This window comes from Oxyura jamaicensis, chromosome 5 (genome assembly GCF_011077185.1).
Source record: "Oxyura jamaicensis isolate SHBP4307 breed ruddy duck chromosome 5, BPBGC_Ojam_1.0, whole genome shotgun sequence".
In the NCBI taxonomy this organism is placed as follows: domain Eukaryota; kingdom Metazoa; phylum Chordata; class Aves; order Anseriformes; family Anatidae; genus Oxyura; species Oxyura jamaicensis.
In genome coordinates, this window is record NC_048897.1 from 24,668,279 (window position 1) to 24,682,956 (window position 14,678).

General features: G+C 35.5%; 1 protein-coding gene across 1 annotated transcript in view; it reads left to right on the top strand.

The window, feature by feature from the left end:
* Positions 1-14,428, top strand: part of MBIP (MAP3K12 binding inhibitory protein 1) — a 16,636-nt gene extending 2,208 nt beyond the window's left edge. The window contains exons 2-9 of the mRNA XM_035328246.1: positions 1,490-1,609; positions 3,301-3,522; positions 3,616-3,712; positions 5,171-5,236; positions 6,883-7,035; positions 9,194-9,291; positions 10,688-10,726; positions 11,825-14,428. Of these exons, the coding sequence (XP_035184137.1) occupies positions 1,490-1,609; positions 3,301-3,522; positions 3,616-3,712; positions 5,171-5,236; positions 6,883-7,035; positions 9,194-9,291; positions 10,688-10,726; positions 11,825-11,932 (903 nt within the window). The 3' untranslated portion in view covers positions 11,933-14,428. The remainder of the gene's footprint in view (positions 1-1,489; positions 1,610-3,300; positions 3,523-3,615; positions 3,713-5,170; positions 5,237-6,882; positions 7,036-9,193; positions 9,292-10,687; positions 10,727-11,824) is intronic.
* Positions 14,429-14,678: the final 250 nt, after the last annotated feature.

Consider the following 14,678-nt stretch of genomic DNA (forward strand, 5'->3'; position numbering starts at 1 on the left):
TTTGTTCACTATTCCTATTTGTTCACTATTCCTATTTGTTCACTATTTTGTTTTATTTTGTTTTTTTTCACTAAAGGTCAGTAGACCTCCCATCTCTTTTACTATGTAATTCATTTTGAATTTAACACTGGAGTTAATGAGGCTGTTCTTTTACTAAAGAATGAAGGTTCAGGCCTGGAGTTCTTTACATACAAAGTTATTATGGTAATGCCTGGTTTTGAAACTAATGTAGAGCAATGTAGTATTCCATTGATTTGTCTTCAGAAGCCTTCTTGTGTTTGCTTCTCACTGTTTCCTAATGTGCTGTGCTGTGGATTCAGGAAACAAGTACATACACATTCTGTGTGCATATCCATAGTGTTTGATGCTGTTGGAAGTAGCCATTTTTAGACCACGTGTTAAAGGTCAGTTTCATCATCTGCCTAAGTGTTTTTATTTATTTTTATTTTTTTACATGTACAAATATGCAGACTTGGGAATTCTGCATCTGTAACAGGGTACCTGTAGGTCCTGTTGATTTTTAAACAAGAGTTTTATCTGTATTTATAAAGTTGGAGATCGTTTGGGGGTTGTCTGGTTGGAAAGCAACCTGCTTGGTTTAGGAAAATAAAAGTGTTGGTCACTTCCACATCTTGTGCAAAGAGCTTTAGTGTAACAAATATGACAAGTGTGTGTGTAAAAGTACACAATTCGTTAGTGATTATTAACAATCAGCTTTGCATTAAGAAGTCAGACTTTATTTTTGGTTTATAGAATACAACTTCAAATTACCCATGTGCATTTCTCTTTATTGTTTTGGTAGTTAAGTGCTGGCTTTCCTCAGCAAAGACAACAGCATTTGGTGATTGTTTTTTTGTTCTGAATGTGTATAAAAGGAAACTGTGATTTGGAAATAGGTTTGGCAGTTGTGCTGTGTAGTCTAGTTTGTTTAACCTGAAGATTTTGTAAGAACTTTAACACTGTTAATCACAATGTAAAGCCTGCTTTGGATTAGCAACAAGTACAAACGATGCAGTATCAAGACCTTGTTCATACAGGCTGATATATAGTCTTGCACATTTAAGAATAAAATACCCAGTGTGTCAGCATCCTGTAAATTTGTGTGTGTGTTTCTTCCTATTGCTGATTCTGTCATCTGTTAAAAAAAAGGATTTGAGTGATGAACAAAAACAGTAGGTTTTATTACAAGGCTTAATTGAATAGAGAAATGACCAAAGTTAAAGCTCAAATTAACAGTGAAATTGTGATTAGGTAATTAGGATTTTCTATTTATTTAACATACTCTACAAATATGATCTTACTTTGAAAATGGAAGCCATTTGTGTAATAATAAATGTCAAACCTATCCTGTATCCCCACAGAAAAAATGGGGTCTGTATGAGATTGAGTGTAATTATTGTCCTGTATATTTTGTATATTTTTTGTATATTTTTGTGACATTAACACAACATAACATTTTTTTTGCGGTGTTTCTTTTGCTCTGTTGAAGCTTAACCTTGGAGATGATATCGTGAAAGTTGTAATCGACTGGAGCAAGCTTCAAAGCACGTCAGCACTTCAGCCAACATTGCTCTTTAGTGCGCTTCAGCAGCATATTTTATGTTTGCAGGTAAACATTTCATTGGACACATTCAACTTGACTAAAGTGGTCAAAAACTGTATGTAGTTACATTATCTAAACTGTAAAATTTTAGTTGTTTTGATCTTACTGCTATGTTCAACAAAAAAGGGTTCACAAGTATTATACACTTGAGATCCTGGTATGCTTCATAGGTACTCGCAGATTTTTCAGATTAGTGGTGGGAATAGCCACTGTAGGTGAGCAGGCTGAATAAATGCAGCCTCATTGATTTCTAGACTTGCATTGTAAATGTGATACATTTCCATCTATGGTGGGTTATAATTAAGCAATAAGACACGGCAGGTGTGTGTCATGCTATGATAATGATTCCATGCGTTGGGTGAGTTTTGAGGCTCATGGAGTGCTTTCAGTGGTTCAAGAAGTGGCATTATCCCAGCATGACACATCCTGGAGTGTCTTACTGCAATTAAATATATTTTCAGCGTAGTTTTTTTTTTTTTTTTTTAAAGAGTAATTTCTTTGACATTAATGTCTCATCCTGCCAAGTAGCCAGTCACCATTACTGTCACTTCTTTTGACTGTTTGAAACTTTCCAACCCTGTCAAAATTATCTAGAATTCAGTTGTATGGTGGGGAGGGTGTGATCAGCTGGTAACTGAACAGTGTTTTGACCTTAATAGTTGATGTGTAAAAGGTGGTGATTTGAATACCTGTTTTCCTTTCAGCTAGTCAATGAATTATTTCAGGTATGTAGTTTTGAGAGGGTGGAAAAAAAAGGAAGTTTCTGCATTTGCTTCTCTCCGAGTATAAGAAAAAACCTTCATGTTTCCCAGACATAAGAAATCTTTGGTGGAATAAACACAAAGGGAAAATAAGCAAGTTATAAAAATAAAAATTACCTATGGTGTTCTTACAGTTGAATGGAGAAATATGATTCCATTTCAGGAAATGACTAGCAAAAATAATGTATTTAAAAATAATTAAATGAGCTGTGGATTTCCAGAGGGAAAAGAAGTACTAAAATTTAGATTAGATGAAACTGGTAAAAACAAAAAAAAAGGGGTTATGTGACCTCTGTATACAGCAAGGTCTTGTTTTACATGACATGTAAGAGTTACTGCAGTAGAATAATAAGCATTTATTTTGCTGCTACAAAGGTAAGTGCATTCTCTCATTTAATTTCATGACCTAAGTAGATAATCAACCATGTCAAGAAAAGCATGTGCTCTGGATAATACCTATATATTTCATGTCTGTGTTCTCTCATTCACTTGGGGAACTGCAGTTTCAAGTGGAGAATGTAGTGCTGTGGTGATAAAGTAAAGGCTTTACAGTGTGAAAGCATTAGCTTTCGTGTTAAGAAGGAAAAATACTGTTCTGAGTAGGCATTTGAATGACATGTTAATTAAGTGGCATTGGTGCCAGCGACTGAAGCTTTGATTTAGCTACCAACAGATGAGTAGCAGACAGATTTTCTCAGAAATTTTGGAGTTTCCCTGTACAAACCTCTAAAAGATGCAGGTCAAAAAGCCCAAAATCATGATGTGTGTAGTATTTCTAACTCTAGATTTTTATTTTAATTACTGTTCTCTGTTGGAGGCAGATGTTATAATTCCTAAAATTATTGCAGTTGGTCTGCTTCAGAAATTATAACAGTACTAGACTTTTCTTTCTTTTTTTTTCCCCTTTAACTATAACGTACCGTTTTCTTTGTTCAGCCTCTTTTAGAAAAACTCCAGCCATTGATTAAAGAGGAAGGTATAGGTCATGTTGAACCTGCAGGTAAAACAGAAGGCCAAACTTGTGAAACAAGTTTAAACATTTATGATGATAACTCTCAGACTGAAGAAAAGTATGCAAGTTGTGACTTGGGAGATCTGAAGGATGCTCATATTAATTTTGATCCAGAGGTGGTCCAAATAAAAGCTGGAAAAGCAGAAGTAAGTGATTTGCCTAAATTAAAAAAAATATATATCTAAAATTTAAATTTAAAGAATGACAGAGATATATGCCATCATGTTTATTACCTACAGATTGACAGGCGGATATCAGCCTTCATCGAGAGGAAACAAGCCGAGATCAATGAAAATAATGTCAGGGAATTTTGCAATGTTATTGATTGTAATCAAGGTAACTGGCTGGCCATACTTTAATCTTCATAGCAATTTAAGTTTATTATTTTTATTTTTTTTAAGATACCATTCTATATTTAAAACAGAACTTTATTTTGAGAGTAACTTTTCTTTAAAGTTAAGAACATGCATGTGCACTGTAGATGTTGCCAGATAGACCAAAAAAGCAAAAAATATTATTTACTGGATGACAATGTTTAATGGATTCCGTACAGAAAGATTACAGATATTACTGTGTTCATTTTAAGAACTGTGATATTAAATCAGATGATTTTTGCAACTGTTGTTCTCAGTGTTTTAGCTAGATGTTCCTTCCAAAGTTAACAGAATTGCAATTCAGAAATGTCTTGGGAAATGCATATTTGAAGTTGATTTAATGCTAGTTGAATTACAAAGAAATATTTTTGTAATCATTTTGAATTGCAAGCTATTTAGAATAACTAACTCATTTATTTCGACATAACTCATGCTGTTGGTATTCTTAATATACCACTTGCACAATTGACCAGTTTTAAATCCATTTGTTAGGCTGGATCCCATTAGCACAATCAGTATCTGTGTAACCAAATGCATCTTAAAAGTAAAGACACTTATATCTATAAAAGTAGTAAAGAGACATAGATTTTCTAAGTAACTGTGAACCCCAATGTGCATTGTCTCTGTGATGTACTTAATGTATCTGATCAAAGAATATTGTTCCACAAGTTTTACGTGAAGAGAGTTTAACTCTTTGAATATTAGTTGGAATGAAAATGACATCTACAGTCTAGTAGAAGATGCCAGCTGGTAAAATACTGCTTCCTAAAACGGTTAATTAAGAACAGAAGAAATGGCAAGATCTTCCTTTGTATGTTCAGCCATAATAAAATACTTGTAAACCTTTGGTATATATGAACAGATATTTAAATAAAAACATTTGAATAAACTAAGATGGCCTGTACAGTAGATTTTTATGGCTAAGCAATTTAAAGAAGTCACAAGCATCAGAGTAAATGCAGGAAGATGAAAATAGGATGCTGATGAGTAAATTAAGCCAGTCCAAAATATGAGGAAAACAGTTTCAAGAAAGGACATAAAAACAGAATAACAGTGGTAAGCAAGGAAAGGATTTCTATGGAGGAAGAAAGAATCAAGTTAGAAGAGTGCAGTGAGAAGTGCTTTTTTGTTGTTGTTTTTTTTTTTTTTTAATTGGTCCTCTGTGTGTGTGTGTATGTGTGTGTATATATATGTGCATACATTTGTATAAGTGACTTCTCCAGTTAAAACCAGTAGATCCATGCAAGTGTGTGAAATTATTCATGAGCAAGTGTTTACGGAATGAATGAATGATTTCTGATGTTTTTGTTGTATTAGAAATTTTAATTAGATTTGTTAAAGTCTCTAAACTGATATTTAAAATTATAAATACAGTAGTAGGATCTCACTCTTTCTATTATTGTTACTATTATTTATTTAGAAAATAGCTGTGCCAGAACAGATGCAATTTTCACACCTTATCCTGGATTTAAAAGCCATATAAAGGGTAAGCAACTATTTTAATACCCATTTATTAAGAAAGTCAAGATAGATCAGTACTGATAAATTTTGGCTTAGAATTTTTTTAAAGAGTGCTTAAAAATGGAAACTTAACAAATTAATTTATGACTGATTTTAATGAATACTTTTAGATCTTCCCTTGCTTCTCCAAGGTTTTCAACCCCATAGGTTTTCAACCCCATAACTTCCTCATGGTTACGCACTGAATACCAAAACAAAGTAGCCTGTTGCCATTGTCTGAAAGCAAAGATGCAAAACATAAGGCATGACAGGGAAGCTATACAACTGATAGCATTTTTTTTCTAAGGTGAAGCCAGCAGTTGAGGAACTGAGATTTAAAAAAACAAACAAACAAACAAAAAAAAAAAAAACACTCTTTTGTTTCCATTAATCAGTGTAATTATATTGAGTTCAAAAATAATTTGGGACAGTGAAAGTTCTGAGACAAATTTATGTGAAGTGACAGGTTGGGGAACAAAGTTGCCATGGCACTTTTACTTTTGTAAAAGCTTAAATAGTGTAGAAATTATTATCCAGCAGAAGTTATTTATAAAAGAGTGCTTGTACACAGGTTACTCTGGGATTAAAACAAAACCCAATAATGGAAGTAATCCTCTCTTCCATTTTTGAGAAACTCAGAAAAATACAGTGAAGCACAATGCTAGGTGTAAGCATTAAAGGATCTCATGAGCTAAGAAGTGGATGGGCAAGCGAGTTAAAGATCTTTGTCTAAGAACTCCTCTCAGTAGTTACTTTTTTTTTAATGACAGTGCTAGTTTTTGACATGGATTGTAGCTTATTATAGGAAAAAAAAAAAAGGTTACATTTCAGGTAACTGAAACCTAGTTTCATTGCTGAAACTTGAATAACACTTAGAAAGGAATTGGAAGCAAAACCAGTGTAAACTGAAGCAAGAGAGTAACGTGGCTTTTATGAAACATGGAGTAAGAAGGTGTGTCAGTATTCTGCACTGTTTGGAGTGTTCAGCAGTCTTTAAGTCTTCAGTACCCTGCAGTAATCTTGTCAGGAAGGACTTGAGAAATGACCCTGATTTGAAGAGAAGTGACCGAAGTCTTTTGATGAAGATGCAGTTCTGCAGGGGTGAAAGATAGACCCAGAAGCAGCTGAAGATTCAGTAAGGCTGTTACTTGAATAAGAGAAATTGGAGAGAACTTTCTGTGATTTGTAGTGGTTCTTCTGGTCATACATCTTCCCTCAACTGCATGTACTTTTGGTGCTTTCTGTAATATTAGGTCTGGCCTCTTTGCACTCACAGTGGTTCACATGTGCAACTACTGACAGACATGTATTTTTCTGCTATTCATCTGCAGCTGATGGTAAATTCTTCATACTGCCATTCAGCATGAATGTATGATAGTGTTTTATATTTGCAAAGGAAAAACAATTGTTTTTTTTTTAGTTTAGTTACTTGTATATAAAAATAAGGACTTTTACCAAACCTTTGATCTCAATGTGTGAGGGACCCTTCAAATATGACAATAGTGAAATAGATTTAACACAGTTTTTCACATTTTAATGACATGTTAACTGTTTAACAATATTTTTTGTTTTAATTGTACATATGTTGATGTTTCATGTGCATATGTGTTACATTTCTTTCTCTTTACCTAGTTTCAAGGGTAGTAAATACGTATGGGCCTCAGACTAGATCTGAAGTAGCACATGGGTCCAGTCACAAAGCCAGCATACCCATTCACGATTGTGGAAACCAAGCTGTTGAGGAGAGATTGCAAAATATTGAAGCACACTTACGGTTACAAACAGGTGTGTATTATGTTTTAATTTTGAGATTGGTGTGCCAGTTTGTACTACAGTTATTACTGTACTAAAAATGGGCAAGTCTATAAGCTCTGTGAATGTAAAAGCAGTGGGCTAGATCCACTCAAGAGTTTAGTCTCCCCAGAACTACAATCTAATATTTAGGATCTTATGTGCAAAATGAAACCCAGATTTATGTCCAGACTAGGTTGCTGAGTTAATAAATTTAAGCTTCAAGTGGTAGCCAAGGAGAGAGAAGTACTTAAGTGGGATTTAAAACAGTCTGGAATTTGGACATAGAGGTTCTCCACAGCCATTGCAGTCCTTCTACTTTCTACCTATTGAAAAGGAGAAGCTGAGGTCAGGACTCAGTCTTGCTTCGTGAACAACCTGTGGGTTGTGGATAAGATGAACCCAAAACACCACCTGAGACCTTTTCCTAAAAGTGGATGATTCATGAAGTTTGGTTATCTGAGAGGCTTGTGATAGTCTGTTTCCTAGAATGTGTGAAGCTCCTTGTCAATAATTTCCTTTAGCCATATGGGCATGAGTCCACACCTTTCACTAAAATGAATGCTCTAGCCACCAGGCTACCAATTTCTTAAAAAGTAGCTCATCAGCCCCAGCTTCCTAGAATTCAAATCCATGAAGTACTACTCATCAAGGAGAAATCTGTATTTTTCTTGAAAGTGTTTTCAAAACAGAGTAGAAATCCAGATCCTTACCTCTTAATGGGAATGTACACATCACACTGCAGGCACATGCTGACTTTTTTGTCTTTTAAATAACTGAATAGATGCCATGCCATTCTCTAGAATATGGTGAATAGTGACTAGACCACTAGATTCCTGTGAATGCATACTGCATCAGTCTTCTAGTCTCCTCTCTGCCTGATGCTCCTTGATACCGTTGAGGCAACGGTCAGAGCCTGATGCTTAGCTGCACTATCTCAAAAATAAGGTGTTTTTTGTTTGCAGAAATAGAATTTGTTGGTGGGCATTAAAGCTACAAATGTATTCGCTTTGGAGTTAATGCATATTGGGGGTAGTTATGGGGGAATCTTTGCCTCCAGGTTGTGCCTACAATAGATGGCGTATTTTTATTTGAAAGAATGAATCAGAGAAAATACAGTATGGGGAAAAGAGGATGAAAGTGTGCAATTCCAGCTCAGCTCCTGTCCAAATCAGCATTCCTGGGTTAGGCCATGAGATAACTTGTTATTTCCTCAGCAGCTGTGCAAAAAGTATTCATTTAAGCAGGTAACCTACCTCAGCTAACTGCTCCCTAGCTTTCATTTCTGATGACTGAGAGTTGTTCTTGACTTACTAGTGTTTTTTTTCAAAACAATTTCTCTTAGTGCTTGTACTGTTCTTTTCCCTTCTCTTTAAATTAAGAGACAGCAATATTAAGAAGAACAAGAGGTTTGCTGAATTTAATTAGTAGCTGTTGAGTAATGAATAGAGAGCAGAACTGAGGGAGAAAGTACCTAAAAAATTATCTGTTTGAAGTGAGGAAATAGATGAATGGCAAAAAAAAAAAAAAGAAAGAAAAAAATCATCAACATTAGTGCTTCTTTCAGTTTGTGGAACAGAACTGTCTTATCTAACAGACCTAGAAATAAACAAAAAGGGTGGCAAGAGAAGTAAAAGCTTACAAAGGCCTTCTCCATACACATTTCCCACCCCTACTTCTCCCATCCATACCCAGGCAAATGTTTTTATTTGTCAAGCACAACTCATACCTCTTCCCAAGCCTCTCTGATGCTTGGTAGAGATAAGCTTCCTTCACTTCAATCTTATATATCAAAGCTGAATTGGTGTGGCTTGCAATCCTGTCAGCACCCTCCTGATACTGCTGTCTATTTTGAACATCTGGCACATTTGGTATTGTAAAAGTGATCATTTGTTGTTCCAGGGACCTTCTGAGACATTCTTTCAACCATGTGTATAAAGTTGTCTATTGTCTTCATGGATTGTACTGGCTTAACAACCAGCTTTTACTGTGATTTATATTAATTACACTTCCCTGTTATTTTACAATCAACTCATTCTGTTCCAGCTGCTGGTTGGTAGCTGGACTCAAAGTCAAAACTTGCAATCTTTAATTTAAAAAAGTTATTTAAGTGCTTTTCCTGAATTATTTTTATTTGTCTTGATGTATTTAGGTGGTCCTGTGCCAAGAGATATTTATCAGAGAATTAAGAAGCTTGAAGATAAAATCCTTGAGCTGGAAGGACTATCTCCTGAATATTTTCAATCTGTAGTAAGAAATTCTCTCAAATTCTTTTACTATACCTAAATGGATTTTGGGCTTCTGTGCTTAAATGTTTGATGTACAAAAAATAATGGGTTAGAATGCAGATAATATTGGTAGACAACTCTGGCTTGGTACAATAGTTACATTTTATGGGGACCATTTCCATAACGTCACATTTCTACCTAATTTTCATTTGAAAGAAAAGTTTTTCTTTTTGGGGAAAAAAAAAAAAAGTAGCTACCTGAGCTTAACTAATTTGTAAGAACTGTCTTATAGAGGATGGAAATTTTTTTGTCCCCTTAAAATATGAAGTGTTTCTGATGACAAGAAAATTGGCTAAAGTTTAGATCTTGATACAAATCATTAATGGCTTAAAAAATCAGCTGCAATTCTTTGGGCTTCTGTACATGATCTGATTACTAAAGATCAGGTATATGAAATAGCTGTTCCAGTAGGATGAGAGGATAAACCATTTAGAAATTGTCTGTTTCATATGATTCTATGACTTCTAGTTTTCAGGCAGAGTTCTGTCTGTTTCTGAATAGTAGGCTATATTCTTCATTCACCCGTGGAGATTAGGGCAAGAGAACAGTAGTTTTTTCTACGTGAGTTTTTTCTACATTTCTGCATTGCTTGGCTGCAAAAATTTCTGATCTGGTATCTTGCTCTTCCTTCTTTCCTTATGTAATAATCAATAAGAAAGTTTCTGTTGATCATACTTTAATTTATATATTCTACCTTGAGACCAGCCAAAGAAGAGTCAGCATTTAAAAGTCAACAGCAATAATACCATTCTTTTTCCTTTTTTTCCATGGTAGAAACCAATAAAGTCCTCCTTCTGTAAGGTTATGCCTTCAAGTTCTTGTAAATTAGACATTAAAAAACATGTACTTTCATATGCTGAAATTTCCTTGGAAAGTACTTTATGATCATCTCTATTATGGGGACCCGGGTGGAGGCAAGATTAGTATTGTGGAGTAATTAGTGGTTTTTTGTTGTTGTTGTTGTTGTTGTTGTTGTTTTTTGTCCAAAGTTTAACTCAATATTGGTGTGGATACAGGAAAATCTTAGGGAGAAAAATATTGATGGTTTCAAAAGCTGAATATTGATTTTCGTCTTCACTGAAGGAATCTCCAGTTAAGTTGTTGGTGAATATGTTGGCTGCCAAGCATGGAAAAGCTTCAATGACTTCTGACTGCTCTCCAGTGGTATTTCTCATGATCCAGAGTACACTTAATTATAAAAAGGTTTCTTTAACCTGTGGAATGGCAGTCACAATTCTTTCTGTACTTTTAAGACTCTTGTCAACACAGTTACAGGCTCTGTAGATCTCAGAATTACCTGAACGAATGTCCTCTGTCAACTCAATATTAAGTCTGTTTTGATTATGTCTTTTCTTTAGAGCTGTTCTGGCAAGAGGAGAAAGGTTCAACCTCCGCATGTAAGTGCTGTTAACTTTTGTTTACCTTCAGTTTAGGATGTTTTGAGAGAGAAGTTCTACCAAGCAAACATCTGACTTCTCAGAAATAGCTGCATCAGTGTGAGCTAGCTTGCTGCTAAAGAAAGGGCAAGATGGAGAAAAAAATAATGGATGTCACAATGAAATGAGTCTTTCACAAGTCTGTACTAGGGTGGGTTAGTTGATGTTTTCAACAATTAGAAAGATGTTGGAGTAAAATAACACTATAATAGATGCTAATCATGCTGGGGGTAACAAGCAGTTTGTGAATTCTAATCACCTTCCTAGTAATGTTGTCATCTTTTTTTAAAAAGTTACTTTATCAGTTTATGAAGAGATGGTAAAAGTGGAAATTACTGTCTCAGCAGAAGTGTTGCAGCAAGACCTGACATTTTAGCAGATAGAAACTTAAGTCAGTGAGGCTTGCTATTTTCATACCACCGTCACATCAGAGAATACATTAACAGTGTCAGTAACACAAGAGAGAATTTCTCCTTAGTGGAAGTGGTACCCTAATTGGAACACAGTCTGCTGCTAGTAATGCTTGAAGACAGATGACTGGGGAGAACACTTAGAAAGGGAGTGGGCCATATAAGGCTTGAGGAAGTAGGTTTATTTACATCAGAAAAAGTCTTCTGTAGGGTAAAATATTTTTATGAAATTGATGACCTTTTCTTATGTGTAAATGGTGGTCAAAAAACATGTCACTTTATATGGACACAAAGGAGATTGATGTTGGGCAATAGGGGAAAAAATAAACAACTTGAATTGTAAAGCTGAGTTCTGTGAGCTCTAGATAGTCTGGTCCAGTGTTTTACTCACAAAGGGTTTTATTTTATTTTTTGTTTAACAGATTAAGTAATCATCTAATGGAAATAGCATGGATATATTGATCCATGATCCGTCAGTTTCTTTCAAGTTTACATTCTTTTTTTAGACATAGACAAGATTCACACAATTCTTCAAAAGTATTTTTGTCATTTAGTGCAACATGCAATGACCTCAAGTATCAAATGCTAGGCCACTGCTCTCGCAGTTACAAGATGTAAATAATCACTTTTTATTTTGTTCTTTTAGCAGAACTATTCGTTGGCTGAACTCGATGAAAAGATCAATGCTATAAAACAGGCATTACTGAGGAAAACAAAGGAAGGCAAGTGCAAGGAGTCTGAGCGGCTTCTTCGATAATTCAAAAAAAGTCTGTTCAGAATCTTCATCCTGCTTCACACAAACCCCAACCATAGGACTTGAGTAGTGTTCATCAAGGATCACTTTAGCAATGAAAACAAAGCATGCATATGTAAGCTCATTTTGGATGATTTTGAAAGCTTGCTTTCAGAAGAACTCATTTAAAAACAATCTTATGAATGAAATAGTTACTTTAAAATGAAGAATGTTTTAGGAATAGCATTCTAATATTCTGTTCCCTTCTGTTATAAAGGAGGATTACAGTATTGTTCTTATGTGGAAAGTCTTAACCTCCATACAAAAGCTACACTTCACATGTAATTCTTGGTGATTGAGTATTCAAAAGGGCTATCTTTTGAATATTTTTCATGTAAGTAGTTTGCAGAGACTTGTGAAATAAAATGAAATGCTTCCTCATAAGTAAACTGTCTTAGTAGGGAAAAAAGGTATTACAAAATTTGCACTATGCATATTTACCTGCATTTTTGCCATATTTGTTACTGTTTTCACAGCTGTTAGAAAGGCAGCAAATTGCATTTTTGCCATATTTAAAACAGAAAGATGGTTACAGAAATCTTGCCTGTGTAAATAGAGACAGACAACTGTTTTTAGAATCCCTCAGTGCCCTGTAAGAATTAAAACTTTATACCCTGCTAACTACCTAACTTTGTAATAAACACTGTTCAAGAGGAGGTTCTGAGGAGTTGCTAGGAGGCACCAGCTTCCCTTCCTTCCATGAGCATGTTTATATCACTAAAGAAGCATGGATGCTAGGTGTATAGCTTATATTAAAAAAAATCAGACCTGTGACCACGTGCTGATATGTGATTATCATTGCTTATTTGTTTTTAAGTAAACAATTTTCTATTTATGCCATTTTTTTTAGTTTATTTGCTGTCTCTGTTCCACTTTAGAAGAGAAGTAGCAGTTACAGAGGGAGCCTTTATGGGGGAAGTGTACTTTAACTGCTCTGCTTACAGCAGTTGATGACCCTTTATTGATGACCCTTTATCAGTTGCTGTGACAGGTGTTACGAACAGCACTGACTGGACAGTCCTGCCCTTTGAAGAATAGCAAGCATTTTCTGTGATTCAGTGCTCTTATCTGGAGTAAAATCTGTTGTAGCAAATGCACATATTGCTTCTCTGTCGGTGAATCAACAAAGGTGGGTAACTAAGCTGCCTGAGGTCTAGTCCCAGCTCTAGGAAAGAAAACAGTACGACAGTTATCTGTTCAGATTCTTAATGTCCACAGAAGAGAGTGCCCCTGGCAGTCATGACTGCATCAAATACAACAGGAGGTACAAAGAAGTACTTTCACAGTTTGAAGACTGGGACCTGCCTATGCACAAGACCATTGCTCAGGTTGTATGCTACAACTTAATACAGCATCAGACATAGGCTACTTGTGTTACTCTGTTGCCATTGTCCTAAGCCCTAGCAGCTCATGCAGAGGAGTATTTTGGTGAAGAAATACCCTGAGCTGCAGCTTTTACCTCAAGTAGGTAACTGTTAGGTGCTCCCTGCAATGCATTTCCTTGTATTGCATCTAAAGATTGGGAAGCTCAAAGGCTGTAGTGTAGAGATAACTGGGCCAGGCACCATGCACTTCACACAGTGGTGCTTGAAAGAGTGGTGTGAGGTGGTAGTTAAAACTGGGAACAGGGAGGATGACTGCAGCAACTTCGCTTTTATAAAGCAATATCCTCTAGTTACATGCAGCATAATTCAAGTACACTTGGGACATGGTATTTAACTCTATTGCATTTGCACTATGCAGTTTGCTCTGGAAAATTAGAGTGCAGCCCTAGAGGAGACTAACCTGGGTCAAGATTTGTCTCAACTTATTTGCTGTTTACATTAAAGCAAGTGCATATGTATTTGTTTTTTATATGTATATACAGACATGGGGGGGAACCTTAAGTCTTCATCGGGGGTCAGTTCTTGGAATAAATTGCAAACACTGCTGATTTCTTCAGGGGAGACTGGTTAAAAAAAAGACTGCATTAGCAGTTTCAAAGTGGCTTTTTCTATAGTGAATTGTCTTGCTACTTGAAAGATCTCTTGCCATGGGATTCTCCTTCTCTTAAGATGGCAGCAACATAACAGTTAAGGGTCGAAAGCATAATGAAGATGCATTATAACAAGACAATAGCTAAAGAGGCAACAGCAGAAGGACTCTGGATGGTAATTTATTAGCCCTATATACTTTGTCAAATAAATGGTACAGATACACTTGAAAAGCGTCAAGGTATTCATCTTGCTTTGTTATTAGACCTCTGCTATTCTTTGGTTTCAAGTTGTTAATTTCTTGTGCACTTAATGCCAATATGCATGTACTATAAATATTCTTTAGAAAGATGTTCTCTGCTCTAAGTTGCACATTAAAAGGAGTTGCAGATTTCAGAACTTTCAGCCTGTTGGAAGTTTCCCTTTTTCTGCTATGTGTATACCACTTGTGTGCATGAAGGGATGGATAAAGAGGGCATAAAACATTGTTCTGGTCTTCGCAGTTCATCCTTGCTTGCCTTCTGTCTCGGCTTTACTATATACAACTAACTTTCCCTATAAGTACAACTTCTGCAGGAAAAGATGTGCTACTCAGTTCCATGCACCCCATTACAAGAGACCTCTTGCATTATTAGTTTTCCAGAACTATGATTTCAGCTATTTTTCTTTTGCCTGAAACACCATGGTACTGGTAGGTGAGGCTGCTATAGCTGAAGTCTGAAACGTAACCACAAGTG